The sequence below is a fragment of the Lacerta agilis genome, chromosome 8 (assembly GCF_009819535.1).
Source record: "Lacerta agilis isolate rLacAgi1 chromosome 8, rLacAgi1.pri, whole genome shotgun sequence".
Classification (NCBI taxonomy): domain Eukaryota; kingdom Metazoa; phylum Chordata; class Lepidosauria; order Squamata; family Lacertidae; genus Lacerta; species Lacerta agilis.
The window spans coordinates 6491957-6509717 of NC_046319.1; the positions used below are offsets into that span (position 1 = coordinate 6491957).

The 17761-nt window shown below is 47.4% G+C and overlaps 1 protein-coding gene across 1 annotated transcript; it reads left to right on the plus strand.

The window, feature by feature from the left end:
• The first annotated feature begins 344 nt into the window (after positions 1–344).
• IL1B (interleukin 1 beta) lies at positions 345–7144 on the plus strand. The gene is made up of 6 exons (XM_033156803.1): positions 345–364; positions 1023–1071; positions 2600–2798; positions 5107–5277; positions 5393–5529; positions 6937–7144. The coding sequence occupies exons 1-6, from the start codon at positions 345–347 to the stop codon at positions 7135–7137; spliced, it is 777 nt and encodes a 258-aa protein (XP_033012694.1). The 3' UTR covers positions 7138–7144.
• Positions 7145–17761: the final 10617 nt, after the last annotated feature.

Below are 17761 nucleotides of genomic sequence, written 5' to 3' on the forward strand. Positions count from 1 at the left end.
GGTCCATGGCAGGGGGCTGGGGCAAGGCAGGAGGAACAACTGGTGCCCCCAATGGTTCCAGCAGAGATTAATTACGCCACTATGACTGCCACCCGCTTCTCAGGTCCAGGTATTGATTGATTATGTGGATTCCCTAGCCCAATGGTTCCCAACATAAACTGACCCACAGTGCTCCTACCCTATAAAAAGGATTGTTCATGATAGTGGTTTGCATGACCCAGGAAGGAAGATAATAGCACAATTAGCATTCAAAACGGTAAGAAATTATTTGCACATTTGTTCAAAATCCAATTCAAACTATTCAGTTTAATTAATTCAACAAAACTGGTGAACTTGATCCAACGATGCCAGCTTCCAAAGACAGGTAGTCATTTATACCTCAGGTGCCTCCCTGCCCCTCTTGACTCTTAGTGTGTGCACAAACACACACACACACCAGGTAATCCCACCACCCGCCTTGAGAACCACTGAGCTAGACCCATTTTAATCCAGCTTTTGGTCTAGACATGGAACAGAAGCAGCCAGTGTTGTTTTTGGCTGGATCTAGACACTTAAAAAAAAAACATTTCAGGAAAATGTGTTGTATAACATACAGTAATGGGAAATCATATTGCCAAAGGATCGAACTCTATAGTGCCATCTGGTGTCACAGTATTATAACACATTTAAAACACGCTTTTTATTTTTTTATTTTTTAAAAAACCAATGTAGCTGAGTCCCTGGTAGAAGATCTACCATAGGAACTGGAGAGGGGGATTCTCTGTGTGTGTATCTCTATTGATCCCACTGGACATGGACAACCGGGGTGGGCGAGATCTGGGGAGAAAACGCCCTGTGCCTTTCTTAAAGAGGCAGTTCCAGAAGGTGTCGCCTGGGGTTTGTTTGCCCGACACCTTGACTCCCCTTAAAATGCCAGCAAATACCCCAAGAAATGTGTCGTGCTCGTATTCAGCCTAGTTCTAATGTTGTTGACTTTTGCCTGGGAGTCTCTCTGACCTGCTTCTCTTGCTTTCTGGTTGCAGTGTGGACGAGGTGCCGTTCTACGAAGAGGACCAGCCTTCTCTGGCCAAGGTAAGGAATTTATCCAGGCTGCTTCTGTTCAAGAAAGCCCCTCCGTCCCATCCTAACCATGAGCAGAAATGAACACCTGAAAAGGGCTTAGTAAACCGGATGGCTGGAGCTGCACAGCCTCCTCCAAGCAAGCAGGTCACTCGCCTCCCAAGGAGGCTAGACACCCCATGATGGTTATCACCATTAGAAGCATTCTCCATGAAAAAAATAAATATGGAAAAAGAATGGCCAGAGTATTTGTTGTTGTTCAGTCGTTCAGTCGTGTCCGACTCTTCGTGACCCCATGGACCAGAGCACGCCAGGCACGCCTATCCTTCACTGCCTCTCGCAGTTTGGCCAAACTCATGCCAGTCGCTTCGAGAACACTGTCCAACCATCTCATCCTCTGTCGTCCCCTTCTCCTTGTGCCCTCCATCTTTCCCAACATCAGGGTCTTTTCTAGGGAGTCTTCTCTTCTCATGAGGTGGCCAAAGTACTGGAGCCTCAACTTCAGGATCTGCCCTTCCAGTGAGCACTCAGGGCTGATTTCTTTAAGGATGGATAAGTTTGATCTTTTTGCAGTCCATGGGACTCTCAAGAGTCTCCTCCAGCACCATAATTCAAAAGCATCAATTCTTCGGCGATCAGCCTTCTTTGTGGTCCAGCTCTCACTTCCATACATCATTACTGGGAAAACCATAGCTTTAACTATGGCCCGCGTATAGAGAACTATTAACTGAGGAGGAAAATCAACTGAAAGTTAAAAAAAGAGGATATAAGACATTTGTTAACTGATTGGCTCCAATATAAGCAATTAAATGGCATTTTTAGATTGAACAAGAGAGTCGGTTTTTTAGATTGAACAAAGTGCAGAAAGAACTGTTAGATAACAATGAAAAAGTTCTGTCAAAAATGTATAAATTGTTGCTGGAATGGGACACTAACAATTAGGAAGTCTGTAATGATACACTGGGCAAAAGATGTGGGATATAATATACAATTTGCTTCATGGGAGAAGTTATGGAATAAGGACTTAAAATTTACAGCCTGCTGTGCGTTAAAATAGAATTATATAAAGATGGTGTATAGGTGGTATTTGACTCCTACAAGACTAGTGAAAATGTATAAGAACACGACCAACATATGTTGGAAGTGTAATGTTAAAGAAGGTACATTTCTTCACATGTGGTGGACTTGCAAAATAGGTAAGGCCTTCTGGGAAATGATTTATAATGAACTGAGAAAAAAATGTTTAAAATCACACCAAGGAGGCTAGACAACTGTTCCCTGAAGAACAATGAGTGGTACCTGGTGCCCCATTCCTCAGCACTTTCCCTTATTTATTTAATATCATAAAATTTCAGGCACCAAAAAGAGTACTGCCTGGTGTCAATAGGCAGGGAGTTCCAGAGTTCGGGGGCCGCCACACAGAAATAATCAAGTCCTTACAATTGCGGGATGAGACTCCTTGTCCCCAGGTGGACAGGAGGGGACTTTGCTGCCGACGGTTTGGCTTCAACTGATGTTTTTCTTTGCTCCCCCACCACAGGAGGCCTTCCCGGGGCTGAGACATCCTGCCTGCAAAGTGGGCATTCAGGTGAAGATCGCCAACAGCCCTTCAGATCGCTTCCAGAAGGCAGCGATCCTTATGGTGGCGATCGAGAGGATGAAGAAGAAGAAGAAGTTCTCCAAAACCAGGGCGCTTTTCACAGACGACGACCTGATGGACATCATCAATTCCGTCTTAGGTACAGTATGCAACACCAGCTGGCTGCCATATTGGGTGTGCTCCAGGGGCGTCGCAGGGTGGGGGTGGGGGGGCGGGCCACCCCTAGGTCAAGGGGAGGTGGGGTGACACTTTGGCCGGCCCCTCTCACCCCGCCCCGCCGAAAGGAAGCAGAACAGGCGCATTGAAGCGCTTGCTCTGCTTCTTTTTGCCCTTTCCTCCGCTTTTTTCGGCGGGGGGGGCCCGACCAGCGAGGGGGGGGTGTCAAACCTGTCACCCCTTCCTCGCTAGCCACCACCCCCCGCTGAAAAAAAAATGCTGGGGGGGCGGGAAAAGGAAGCAGAACAGGTGCATTCAAGTGCTTGCTCTGCTTCTTTTTGCCCTTTCCGCCGCTTTTTTTCCGGCGGGGGGGCCGACCAGCGAGGAGGGGGTGTCACGCTTGCCACCCCCTCCTAGCTGGCCACCACCCCCGCCGAAAAAAAGCCTCGGAAAGGGGGAAATTTCCCCTTTCTGCATACACGTGCATCGTGACGTCATGATGACGTCATGACGCACGCGTCGTGACCCTCCCCCAGGGGGGTGCCTCTGCGCTGCCGCCGCCCCCAGCAGCACTGAGGCTAGCTACGCCACTGGTGTGCTCCCAATGGGAATCCCCAGCAAGGAGCCTAGGGCTGCTTCCTGCAGCAGGAGGTGGTTGAAGGACAAAGCACTTTATTCCATTTGTTGGGGAAGCAGACCCAACTGGAAGCTGCTGTCGCTGTTCTTTTCTGCCATCCCTCTGGCTTTAGAGGGAAGCAACAACATCCATTGAATTATGGCGCTGGAGGAGACTCTTGAGAGTCCCATGGACTGCAAGAAGATCAAACTTATCCATCCTTAAAGAAATCAGCCCTGAGTGCTCACTGGAAGGACAGATCCTGAAGTTGAGGCTCCAGTACTTTGGCCACCTCATGAGAAGAGAAGACTCCCTGGAAAAGACCCTGATGTTGGGAAAGATGGAGGGCACAAGGAGAAGGGGAACGACAGAGGATGAGATGGTTGGACAGTGTTCTCGAAGTGACTGGCATGAGTTTGGCCAAACTGCGGAGGCAGTGAAGGATAGGGGTGCCTGGCGTGCTCTGGTCCATGGGGTCACGAAGAATCGGACATGACTGAATGACTGAACAACAACAACAACAACAACAACATCCATTGGACTGCAGGGCCCTTCAAAAGTCCCAGAGTTTCCTTTGAGGTGGATCAGGGCCACACAGAGGCCATGATCTCTTCCTGTTTGCCTAAACGCTTCTGGGAGTTAATGCTGAGTAAGATGGGGGGGGCACAGAAATGGAAACAAGAAGAATTACCGATGATAGAAGAGTGGCAGATGAAGTTAATGGACTACGCAGAATTGGACAAGATGACAGGGAGAATTCGAAACCAGTGGGACCAGAGGTTCTTCGGAAGATTGGAAGAAATTTGAGAACTATTTGAAAAACAACAAATTACGCTAGTAGGTTTGCAAGACGTTTTGTAAGGAGGGCTATATGAAATGTTACAGAGAAAATTTAGGGAAACGATCGTTGGTTATAGATTATTAAAAGTAATAGTGAAATTGTGAAAATACGAGGTTAAGTTATGAAGACTGGAAATCTTTAGACGTGGTTGATGGAAGTCCAAAAATATTGTATAAGATATGAAGGAATGTTAAATGATGTTTGGAAAACATATGCAAAAATTAGATAGATAGATAGATAGATAGATAGATAGATAGATAGATAGATAGATGTGGGCAGGGGCAGAAAGAAGGGCTGTGTGGTGGGGGCGGTCCGCCCCGGGTGTCACCACTGGGGGGTGACAAAATGCCGGGCGGCACTCACCATGGGGCCTGCAGCGCACCCGAGCCACACGTCTCTCCTGGGAGTGACATGGTGGCTTGGGCACCTGCAGGCTCTGTGCTGCCCCAAACTGTAGGGTGGGTGAGTGGGAGGAGGCAGGCAGACTGTGGAGCATCCTGCCCTGGCTCGGCCCGCCCCACGGGCAGCTGGCCTCGCCCCTGGGCACCCCTGGGCGCAGGGCACGCACACTGCCCCAGGCACCCAATCGGCTTGCTCCACCGCTGGATGTGGGTACAAAAAAAAAGAGCAGCTCTGGCTTGATAAGAGTGGGGGCAGCAGCAAGTGGGGGGTCACCGCTAAAGGATCCCTGCTATCCAACCTTTGTTTAAAAGCCTCCGGTGAAGGAGGAAGCTGCCCACCTTCTGAGATCACGTGTTCCACTGAAGAACAGCTCTAACTGTTGCATTGCAAGTGGCAGGCAGGTCTTGACCCGGAATGTCTTTTCCCCTTCAGAACCAGTTGACTTTGACACCTGCGAATGCACCTATGCCACAGATCCCATCTACCACCTCAGCAGGAGCATCTCCTGCAACATCAGAGACGTCAACCAGAAGTCCCTTGTCCTGAACGGGACAACCCAGCTGGTGGCCTTGGAGCTCCAACAGGCTGACATCAGCAAAGAAGGTAGGAACCCCACCCCCACCCCTGATGCTCCTCACCCGCCATCTCCTACGGGTGGCCGGTCCTAGCCGGGCTGAAACGTTTCTTGCTATTAATCCCGTTTCCTCGCATTTTGCAGCGAGGGTGAAAATGTACGTCTATCGGCCGAAAATCGAGGAAGGCAGGGCAAAGATCCCCATCGCCCTGAAAATCAAAGGGAAGGAGCTGTACCTGTCTTGCGTGCAGACCGGAGACCAACCAGCACTGCAGCTGGAGGTGAGAGGCTGCTTCTCAGCTTATGCTTCCGGTTACTGGAAATCCCAAGGGAAGGGAGGGCTTGGATCCTGCTAGCTGGTTGCCCACCATAGCTGTCAAGTATCCCTTTTTTTGCGGGAAACTCCCTTATTCCAAGCCATTTCCCGCAGCTATCCCTTATTGTTGATATCTCTTAAATTTCCCTTATTTCCGGGAAGGAGAGTTGGAGTCTGGGGACTCCTTGGGTCCCTGCCTTTCTCAGCCCTGCCTGCCTACCTCACAGGACTGTTGTGGGGATTAAATGAGGACTAGGACCAGGGAGCTCCTTGGAGAAAAAGGTGGAATATAAATACCTAATAACAAACAGACAGACAGATATATAAAGAAGAAGATAAAATAGACGAATGTTTCTCGGCAACAGGTGCTCAGATTAAGCATTGCTGCCCCTAACTGGAGGCAGAGCAGAGCCAACCTGGCCAGAAGCCATCAGTGGTCCTCTCCTCCTGCATGAATTTGCCTAATCCTTTTCTAAAGCCATCCAAGTTGGTGGCCATCGCTGCTCCCTGTGGCAGGGAGTTCCAGAGGTTAACCGTGTGCTGCGTGAATAAGTGCTTTCTTTTCTCTGCCCTGATTTCTCTTTCCTGGGAGCTCATTCCTGGTGTAAATTAATTTGTAGCCTGGGGGGGGGATTACCGCGGCATGGACTGTCCCTGAGAACTGTAGACTGTCCCCGGGACAGGTGAGGGTGCTGATCCCTTATTTTCAAATCCGAAACTTGACAGCTATGTTGCCCACAGTGAGAACAGGATGCTGGACTAGGTGGACCATTGGCCTGATCCAGCAGGTTCTTCTTTTGTTGTTGCGATGGCCAGAGTAAACGGCTCAGGACCGCAGTACCTAAAGGGCCGCCTCTTTCCATATGAACCCACCTAGACCCTGAGTTCATCTTCCAAGGCCCTTCTTCACGTGCCTCCTCCATGAGAGGTCCAGGGGGGAACAATGCAAGAACGGGGCCTTCTCTGCAGTGGCTCCCCATTTCTGGAATGCTCTCCCCAGGGAGGTTCGCCAGGCACCTTCATTATCCACCTTTAGGCACCAGGCAAAAACATTCCTCTTTAACTAGGGCTTTGGCCGATTGACATCCAGTGCCCTTTAAAAATGTGTTGGGGGGTTATTGGGTTGTTCTTGCATTTACTATGTATTTTTTTGCTTTTTTGTTGTGGTTTTATGTTGTGAATCGCCCTGAGACCTGCGGGTATAGGGCGGTATACAAATATTTTTGGTGCTGCTGTTGTTGTTGTTGTTGTTGTTGTTGTTGTTGTTGTTGTTGTGCTAGTGTAGGCGCTTTGGCCCCACCCAACCAATCTCCGTCATATGAGGATGGAGAGTGGATTTCCTTAGACGTAATCTCACCTTTTCCACCCGCAGGAGGCCAGCATCGAAGGGGACCTCGACAAATCCGACAAAGGGCGCTTCCTCTTCTACAGAGTTGCAGTTGGGGACTACACCAGGTTCGAGTCGGCTGCCTTCCCTCAGTGGTACATCTGCACATCTGCCCAGGTCAACGAAGCTGTCGGCGTGACAAACCGGATTGGGGAGGTCTCCATCGTGGATTACATTGTCACATAAAACGCGCAATAAGGTGAGAACCCTTACATGCGCCTTTGGACAAATTTCAGCCTCCTGAATCCGTGACAAGGAAAGTCACATCACTGAGACAACGCAACACTTGCCTCCTTTCTCTGGAAGGAGCTGGCAGTTTCCAAGAAAGCAGTGAATAATGAGGATCGCAGGGGGTTGGACTAAATGGCCCTTTGGGTCCCTTTCGACTCTGCCGTTCTCTGTTGTACATTTATTTCAAGTATTTATTAATAATTTAATAATTATTTTTTTTGCCTGGCGGCCTTGGTGACATCTTAATAAATTATCTGGTATGTAATGCTCGCCTCTGAGTGCTGTTTGTAAATTGTACCTCCGACACCCAACTGAACGAGCCAGGCGGAAAGAGAAGGGCCTTCCGAAAGAGGATGGGTGTGTCCCTTTGGCCAGACCCCAAGAGGGAGAGGCTGGCCTGGAGCCAAAGCACCCCAAGAGGAGGGCTAGAGTCCTTGTTTGCCCGCTCTGATTCACTCCTATGTGCCCGGATTTGAGGCTGCCTGTTAGCCCAGCATCTGGTCTGGAGGTGGTGGTAAAAGGTAAAGGTAAAGGGACCCCTGACCATTAGGTCCAGTCACGGACGACTCGGGGGTTGCGGCGCTCATCTCGCTTTATTGGCCGACGGAGCTGGCGTACAGCTTCCGGGTCATGTGGCCAGCATGACTAAACCGTTTCTGGCGAACCAGAGCAGTGCACAGAAACGCCGTTTACCTTCCCGCCGGAGCGGTACCTATTTATCTACTTGCACTGCGTGCTTTTGAACCGCTAGGTTGGCAGGAGCTCACCCCATCGTGGAGATTCGAACTGCCGACCTTCTGATCGGCAAGCCCTAGGCTCTATGGTTTAGAGCCGCTGTGGAGGTAGTGGTGCTAAGTGCCAAATCTGCCCACAATCAAACATCTACCTCACACAATTTGCTCTCAGGTGTTGGGCGCTTCCTCTTCTACATGGCGGCTGGCATGAGTTTGGCCAAACTGCGGGAGGCAGTGGAGGATAGGGGTGACTGGCGTGCTCTGGTCCATGGGGTCGCGAAGAGTCGGACACGACTGAACGACTGAACAACAACAACAATCATGTCTCAATTTAGCGTGCTCTCTCTCTCTATATATATATATATTAGCATGGGTAAGTTTGACGCAAATCTGTTTGCCCTTTTTTACCAGTGCCTACTCAGCAACCCTGCCAGACTTTAGCTCCAGACTTCCACTTCCTTATTTGCAGTACTTCTATGTTAAAATAGTTGTATTTATTCTGAGTCTCGCAGACTTGAGTTTTTCCTTCCGCTCCACTCGGTCTTCACTTCTCACGGGTGTTTGTGTGTGTGTGCAGCAGCATGTCAAGGGGGAGTCCGTGCAGGCGTATATCCGTGAAAACTGGACTGGAGATGGAAGGCGTCTGGAGTGCATCTTTGCACGCAATCAGTTCACCACTGGCAACAGACACGCTGCAACTACGTGCCTGACTGTTTAGCACAACAAATTTCCCGGTTGTGTCATCAATGAAACATTTGGGCTTAAACAACAGTTTTAAAAATATCCCCGTGCTTTATCTTTCCCTGAATCAAGGCCTGACCCTGCCTCCCTCATGCTAATCCAGGGTTTTCCTGGAGAACCTGCTTGCAGCCGAGGGCCCAGCCTCCATTGATAGCCAGTGTGGTGTAGTGGTTAAGAGCAGTAGACTCATAATCTGGGGAACCGGGTTCGCGTCTCCGCTCCTCCACATGCAGCTGCTGGGTGACCTTGGGGTAGTCACACTTTTCTGAAGTCTCTCAGCCCCACTCACCTCCCAGAGTGTTTGTTGTGGGGGAGGAAGGGAAAGGAGAATGTGAGCCGCTTGGAGACTCCTTCGGGTAGTGATAAAGCGGGATATCAAATCCAAACTCTTCTTCTTTTTCTTCCATTGGCCATGGCCATCTCTCTGGTGAGAGCATCAGACTCTAATGAAAGCATCCCTCCTTCAGCTCCTCTGATCCCTGCCTGGTGTGCATGGCCATCTGGGAACTTCAACAAGCCTTAAATCCCATCAGCTTCTTGGTGCATGGAATGGGCATGGGGCTGCAGGTACCGTGTTGGCCTCGGACAGCAAAATGTCTTGGACTGGCCCTTCTGGTTTCACAGCCCCGGTAACCTTTCCAGACCCTGCCTTGTCCCCTGGGAGCAACAGGGAGGGAAAGGTATCTGAGTTCTGCTCCTAGAATCATAGGAGAGTTGGAAGGAGCCCCCAAGGGTCTAGTCCAGGGGTTGTCAACCTGGTCCCTAACACCCACTAGTGGGCGTTTCAGGATTCTAGGTGGGCGGTAGGGGGTTCTACGGCACAAGCTGAATCCTCCTTCCATCGAGCACTGGTGGGCAGCAAGGAAATTTTACCATCAAGAAAGATGCATTAGTGGGTGGTAGGTATAAAAAGGTTGACTGTCCCTAGTCTAGTCTAGTCCAACCCCCTGCAATCACAGCTAATCGATGCCAGGGATGCTGCGAAAAGGCTTTTTTGCTCTTTTAAGCTATTTATTTCATAAAATTTGCTTGGGGGGGGAACCCTCCAAGCAGTTTGCAAAGAAGATAAAATCAAATTATCACAAACAAGTTTTACAACCATATTGTAGAACGTACAGAAAGTTAAAACCTCGTTAAAATAGACTAAAACAGATTAAAGCTCCTACAAACATCTAAACATCTGGGCAAAAAGGCAAAGGTAAAGGACCCCTGACAGTTAAGTCCAGTCGCGAACAACTCTGGGATTGTGGCGCTCATCTCGCTTTACAAGCCGAGGGAGCCGGCGTTTGTCCGCAGACAGTTTTTCCAGGTCATGTGGCCAGCATGACTAAGCCGCTTCTGGTGAACCAGAACAGAAACGCCATTTACCTTCCCGCCGGAGCGGTACCTATTTATCTACTTGCACTTTGACATGCTTTCGAATTGCTGGGTTGGCAGGTGCAGGGACCGAGCCACGGGAGCTCACCCCATCACCTTGTCTAAATAATAATATCTTCAGCAGGTGTCAAAAGAACACATTGAAGGCGCCTGCCTGATATCAATAAGCAGGGAGTTCCCAAGGTTTGGTGTTGCTGCAATAAATGGTCGTGTTTAATGTGGCACTTGGGAAAGTGTTTTGCGTGTTTTGCTCTTCCAACCAGGGTCCAATCCTGCCTGCCATGTAGGTGATGCAGCAGGCAGTCGCTGGCATCTGCTGACTTCAGCCCTCATATTGGTGACCGTTTCATTGCACTTATCAGAGCCAGCCACTGTCTGAAAATAACTCCAGCCTCCAGGATTGTGATGATCTGGCAAGGTTTACTGGCCCTCCAAATTGATGGGTAACCTTCACTGAATGGATTGGCCATTAAATCGTACTCCCTGCTCACTCTAAATCACTGCTTCTTTAGCCGCCCTGAGGCCATCTGCCTAAATAGAAGCCGCATTAAGCCTCTGTCACATTTCGAATTGCCGGAAATTTTGTGGTTTGGAAATATCACTTCCTGGCTGATCATCGTGCTTTTGTCAGCAGGCAATGACATAATCTTCGGCTCTTTGCCCAACAATAGCACCGAGAATCATTTATACTTCCTAGTAAAGAGCCTGGAGAATCTCTGCTCTGTGTATGTGTAGGTGGGGGGTGGACGTTTCCCCCCGGCAATTTGCATAGCAGGAAAAGTTTATTAGTATGCATGCATCTCATCTGGTTTTGCGGAGGAGTCTGCCCTTTCTGGGATTTCTAGCTAGCTTGTTGGAAAATGCCCTTCTTGACGCACACAGAGCAAAACCACCTCATAAGAAAGAATTGGAAGGATCCCTAGGGGTCATCTAGTCCAACCCCCCTGCAAAGCAGGAATTACAGCTAAGAATCCCTGTCCGACGGCCATCCAACCTCTGCTTAAAAGCCTCCAGGCAAGGAGAGTCCACCACCTTCTGAGACAGTCCGTTCCGCTGTCAAACATGACCTCGTAGTCCTTCCTAAAAGTCAAACAGCTCTTACCATAAGGAAGTTCTTCCTGATGTTTCGTCAGAAAGTCCTTCCTTGCCATTTGAATCCATTGCTTCATGTCCTCCCCTCTGGAGCAGCAGAAAACAAGCTTGCTCTGTCTTCCACCTGACAGCTGTTCAGGTATCTGAAGAGGGCTATCAGATCACCTCTCCGGTTTCGCATATCCAAGGCAGTGAGTCTTGCAAGACCTAATCCCTGTCTTGCTAACCTCATTCCACCCGGATGGGCAGGGAAGGGCCTTGACTGGTTGACTTCAGCTATTGAACAGTGAGTGCCAGGGTCCCAATCCTTCAAGACCTGCTTCTCAGGATGTCTGCAGACTCTTGGGGTGGGGTATGGTTTACAGCTTTTAGCTGGGGTCAAGATTTAATTTTGGAGATGTGAATTTTGCTGATCATTGATATGAATTCTTTGTATCTTTATTTTGTGACCTTATTATGACTTAGATGGGAATTGCAATAACTCTGTTTCGTACATTTTGGGGTTGTTGTTTTTTAAACTGTTGCTTGGGACTATTTTTGTTACATATTTCTAATTGTGCAAATCTTGTCATGTTGTAAACTGCCTTGGGCATGGTTTTAACTATGGAAAGGCAGCATACAAATAAATGATAGGGATTTTTCTCCAAGGGTGTGGTGTGTGCATTGCAGTTTCCTTCTCCTCTGCCCTCATTTGGACTATCAAGAGATACTTTTGCCCTAATTCCTTGGGGTGATTCATCCCAAACCAGATGTACCCAGCTCCTCTCAGAATTCCCCCAGGGGTCAGTTTAAAAGTTGCTCTGCAAGTTTTCATATTACCGTAAGTGCCAGCCATCTAGTTCCATTTGGGTTTAAGTAAAGGTAAAGGTACCCCTGACCATTAGGTCCAGTCGCAGACGACTCTGGGGTTGTGGCGCTCATCTCGCTCTATAGGCTGAGGGAGCCGGCGTTTGTCTGCAGACAGCTTCTGGGTCATGTGGCCAGCATGACTAAGCCACTTCTGGCAAAACCGGAGCAGCGCAAGGAAACGCCATTTACCTTCCCGCCAGAGTGTTACCTATTTTATGAGGAACGGCTTAGGTAGCTGGGTATGTTTAGCCTGGAGAAGAGAAAGTTAAGGGGTGATATGATAGCCATGTTCAAATATATAAAAGGATGTCACATAGAGGAGGGAGAAAGGTTTTCTGCTGCTCCAGAGAAGCGGACACAGGGCAATGGATTCAAACTACAAGAAAGAAGATTCCACCTAAACATTAGGAAGAACTTCCTGACAGTAAGAGCTGTTCGGCAGTAGAATTTGCTGCCAAGGAGTGTGGTGGAGTCTCCTTCTTTGGAGGTCTTTAAGCGGAGGCTTAACAGCCATCTGTCAGGAATGCTTTGGTGGTGTTTCCTGCTTGGCAGGGGGTTGGACTGGATGGTCCTTGTGGTCTCTTCCAACTCTAGGATTCTATTATTCTATTTTTGACGTGCTTTCGAACTGCTAGGTTGGCAGGAGCAGGGACTAAACAATCACCCCGTCGAAGGGATTCGAACCGCCAACCTTCTAATCGGCAAGCCCTAGGCTCAGTGGATTAGACCACAGCGCCACCCGCGTCCCATTAATTTTGCAGAGTTCTGGCTTCTCCCAAAACCTTCTCTGTTGTATTGTATACAGAAGGGGTAGCCAACTCCCAAGAGACTGCGCTCTACTCACAGAGTTAAAAACTGGCAGTAATCTACCCCCTTTTTGGGTTTCAGGTCAAAGTTGTGTTTTTTCAGGGAAGAGGTAAAATGTTGAGCTTTTTTTAGGGGAGCCACAGTTGTTCAGCTTCTTTGGGGGGAGCCAATGATCTACCAGTGATCTACCAGTAGATCACGATCTACCTGTTGGACATGCCTGGTATACAGTACCTGATTTCCAAAGTGTCAGCTGTTCCTCCCAGCTTTGTGTTGTCTGAAAATCTGATAGGGATTCTCTCTACCCCTTCATCCAAGTCAGGGTTGGTTGGCCAATTGGGCAGGTGGCTGGGACCAATCACCTGTCAGTCATAATGATGTCAGGTGATTGACTCCAGTCAAAGTTCAAAGAAGGTTGCTGCAACTGTTAAACAGCTGATCAGCGATTGCAGCAACCTCCTTTGAAGAAACATGCTCAGCAGCGATCAGCTGATTGCTGCAGGGAACGCAACTGAGCCTTTGGCCTGATCCAGTAGGCTTACACTCTGTCTAAAATAAAATAATCATTGTCTGTAGGTTGGAATCCTTTTAATTTCAAGGAAAAAGTTAAATTAATTTTTGGAGGGAGGGGGAAAAAACTGCATGCAAATGGAATTAAGTGTCCCGCACATTTGAAAAGCTTCGGTGTTTTAGTTTTTTGGCAATGGATGTGTAGATGTAATAAATACATAAATTCATAAACTTATGGCATGCAGTATGGCTTAATTTCTAAATATGAGATATAGAGTTGTTTTTATCTCAAAATCATATTTTGACACTCTCACATGGAAGCTCTTTCCCTGTCGAAAGAAGTGCAGAGATTTTTTTTTTTTAGTGCGAAGACAAAGGCACTCTGCACATGTGTAATGGCACGCCTTCTTTCGGAAGTGTACAAGTCCTATTGTGACGACAGGGTTCACAACGGCAGAGCTATGAAATCCCAAAAAACTTTAGAACCATCTTTATGTATGCAGCTATGGCGGCTAGAATTTTAGTAGCAAAAAACTGGAAATTCCTACGAAGACTCAATTCCTACAAAGCTTGACTGGCAGATGAAGATGGTAGAATACTTGGAACTTGCGAAAATGACTGGGAGAATAAGAGGAAACTCAAACCAGAAAGTGTGTAAAGAATGGATAACATTTAAAGAATATCTAAAACGATATTGTGAAAATGCAATTCTCCTGACAGGTCTAGATTGAATCTTGAATATTAAGGAAAACTATGAATGTAGAAATTTTTCTGGATATGTAGCAGATATAACAACAGGAAATGCGTAAAGGTTAAGAATATGTAGAAAGCACAATGAGGTGAATCGGAAGTCAAAAGTGTGTGTGATGTTAGACGATGTGTTGTTAGTTAATGTTTAGTTGTCATTGAGGTATTGTCTTTGTTTGTCTGTGTTGTTACATGTAAATTGTTTTGCAATAAAGGGGGGGGGGAAACACACATACAAAGTGGCAGAGCTATGAGCCTCATTGGGGTGACACCCAGAAACACCCAGGATCTCTTATAAATCTGGACGGTTATAGCCAGTTTGGTTATTCCTCGCAGTGGAAATTGTGGTTTTCCGTTTCCTGATGATGACATGAGATATGGAAGTTCCCCAGAGGGAAGGTCTGCGCAGGGTGCCACATGCCATTGGGTGGAACCTCGAGGATTTATTTGCAATTCAAATGAAGGAATCACAGAATTGCAGAGCTGAAAGGGATCCCAAGGGGATCATCTAGTCCAGGGGTAGGCAACAAGCGGCCCATGGGGGTCGTTTAACCAGCCCACAAGCCGCAACCCCCAAATGAGCCACCCGCTCGGCGAGTCCCCGCATGCTGTGCTAAAGTGGCACAGCACAGCGCAGGGCCTCGCTTCTGTGGTACCGGAAATCGTGTCTGCGCATGCTCAGATGTTGAAAATTGCATCTGTTTAGACGCCGGAAATTGTGTTTGCACAGACACAGACACTGGAAATCGCGGCTCCAAGCGTGATCCAGCCCACAGAGGGATCTCTGCTGGAGTAAACCTTGCCAACCCCTGATCTAATCCAACCCCCTGCAATGCAGGAATCGCAGCTGAAGAATCCCTGACCGATGGCCCTAAAACCTCTGATTTAATACCTGCAGTGAAGGAACATTTTGAGGTTGTCCATTCCACTGTTGAACATCTCTTGCCACCAGAATCTTCTTTCTAATGGTTTAGTTGCAATCTCCTTTCTGGTCATTTGAATCCATTGGTTTGGGTTGTACCCTCTGGAGCAGCAGAAAACAATCTTGCTCTATCTTCCGTGTGACAGCCCTTCAGTTATTGGAAGGATGGCTATCGTGTCACCTCTGTCTTCTCATCTCCAGGCTAAAAATACCCAACTCCCTCTAGGGTTTCCAGACCCTTGATCATCCCGGTTGCCCTCCTCTGCACAGTTTGTCACTATCCTTGTGGGTGTGAGCTGGCCGTCACGGCAGACTGAAAACATCCTTTGGAAAACTTAAGATATTGTTACATGCCACCACCCCACTTTCTGAGCGGTGCAAGTTTCCAGGAATCCAGGGGCTTACCCAGGGCCTATGTTTCCTTTGGAAATGAGGCACAGCTGAGATTGTGGTGTCTTTATGGTAGATGGTTTATTTACACATATATGCAACCTGGGCCTGCCATGGAGGGGGTTCAAGGCATTACACTCCAAGAGGGTCCCGTTTTTCCCATTGCTGCAGCCTTGGATTCAAACTCTCAGCCTAGATTGACCTTTGACCACCACCCCTCCAGTTTGCTGCATTTGACAGACTGACACCTCTTTTCCTTGATCATGCCACAGCCAACTGAAATCCTAAAACTTCCTCCAAACAAAAACTCTGAGTTCAGGGAGGGGCTCTCTCTCTCTCCGCCCCTGCCCTTTGCAGGTTGGCACAGAGTCTTTGATTTGCTGATAGCCCAACTTTCTGTCTGTTTTCCCTACTAATGGCCCATCTTTCAAGCGATCTTTTGAACACAGGGAACATGAAAGTCTGACTTCCAGTTTAACTCTCCAAGCACTGATAAAATTCTAACATTTACAAAGTCCAGGAATTATGGGTGTATTGACCTACAAACCCTGGCACCCACAAACTCATAACAATACTGTATTAAACCCGGACACATGATTTGGGGTTCTGAAGTTTGATGTCAAAGAGAAAAACAACTACTAGACTTTTAGAAGACATCTGAAGGCAGCCCTGTTTAGAGAAGCTTTTAATGTTTAATATATTACTGCATTTTAATATTCTGTTGGAAGCCACCCAGAGTGGCTGGGGTATAAATAAATTACTATTATTATTATTATTATTATTATTATTATTATTATTTAGAATCAAAACTTACTAAGAATCCCCGAGTTTCTTTCATGTTTCCCACCATAATGAAAAATATTTTTTGTAGGTTTCCAATTCTAACCTTGGAACAGTACGTTGTCTTTCTTGCTTTTTAAAGAATTGCTTTTTCCATGCCTTCCCCCCGCCTTTTTTCAAAACAAGGAACTAAACTACTGTTTTCTTAGATAGATCTAAAGGGGGAGGGAAAAACCAAGGGAGTGTCCAAGGGAACCCTCTGACATCACAAAATAACAAGGAAGTGAGTCACAGGAAGTGCTAGATGCTGGAATTTTGCTTCGTATGACCAAAATAAGAACATAAAAGATCCTGCTGGATCAGACCTTTGGCCCATGTAGTCCAGCACCCAATCAGATGGCCCTGGAGGAGAGAGCATTGCAGCCATTGGGACATCTTCCTTGCTTCTGTGCAGTCCTGCAGCTCTTCCCTTGCCCTTGAACCTTAGATAAGGATCCTGACCTCGGACTCTGTGCTTGCTCTTGAGCCTGTCCTGCTATTAGCCCAAATAAAGAGCTTATTCGTTTCTTCATTGCAGTTATATCCCACCTTTGTTGTCCTCCTGTGAGAGACTGTGACTGGCCCAAGGTCATCCAGTGAGCTCCATGGCTGAGTGGGGACTTGAACCCTGGTCTCCCAGGTCCTAATCAGACACTTTAACCACTACACTGGCTTTTCCTTATGCCCAAATATGTAAGAGCTGTTGAGCTGTGTCATCCTGTAACTGTTCACTCAGAAGTAAACCAGTATGTTCCGTGATTAATAATAAGGAAAGCCCCCAGCCTCAGTTCTCCGAGCTGTGAAATGGGTTGCATGAAGGAGGTGCCCTTTCAATGAAGCAAAAGTAGAAGGGGATATCTAGAACCAAACACACAGGAACGAATTTCCACACCAAAGTCAAACATAATTAACTAATTAATATCACAAGGCTGCAGGTAACACAAATGTGTTTACATTATCCCGTACCTCATTATTCCAGTTACAGGTGGGTAGCCATGTTGGTCTGCCATAGTCGAAACAAAATAGAAAATTCTTTCCAGTAGCACCTTAGAGACCAACTGAGTTTGTTCTTGGTATGAGCTTTCGTGTGCATGCACACTTCTTCAGATACACTGAAACGGAAGAAGTGTGCATGCACACGAAAGCTCATACCAAGAACAAACTCAGTTGGTCTCTAAGGTGCTACTGGAAAGAATTTTCTATTTTGTTTTCTCATTATTCCAGGATATTATAAAAAGACCTATTTCTCAATAAGGGCATTATCTTGTTGCCTGTCCTCTCTGTTTCTCACCATATATGCAAGCTTAACCATGCATACAAAATCCCACATTTTAGTTCTCCATTCTTTCATGGACAGTGTCCTCATTATCGCCCCCCAGTTTTGACAAATAATAACTCTGGCAGCAGTTAAGAGTTCATAGAATAATGGGGTCAAAGGTGTTTGCATTAATTCCCTGTCCTCTATTAGCACAGTTTCTTCAACATATCAATATTGTAAAATTAGAAGATCCATAGGTATTGCCAGTTACCTATTCCTTCAATTTCCACTGCAATATCTTCCCAGAATTTTCTGCTTTGGGGACATCTCCAG

Bases quoted from the DNA above. Each gene is read 5' to 3' on its own strand.
- IL1B (XM_033156803.1), top strand. From the start codon at position 345: ATGCCAGCTTCCAAAGACAG. The intron at 1,072-2,599 runs GTAAGGAATTTA...CCCCCACCACAG, and splicing joins ACCAGCCTTCTCTGGCCAAG to GAGGCCTTCCCGGGGCTGAG. The intron at 5,278-5,392 runs GTAGGAACCCCA...CGCATTTTGCAG, and splicing joins GGCTGACATCAGCAAAGAAG to CGAGGGTGAAAATGTACGTC.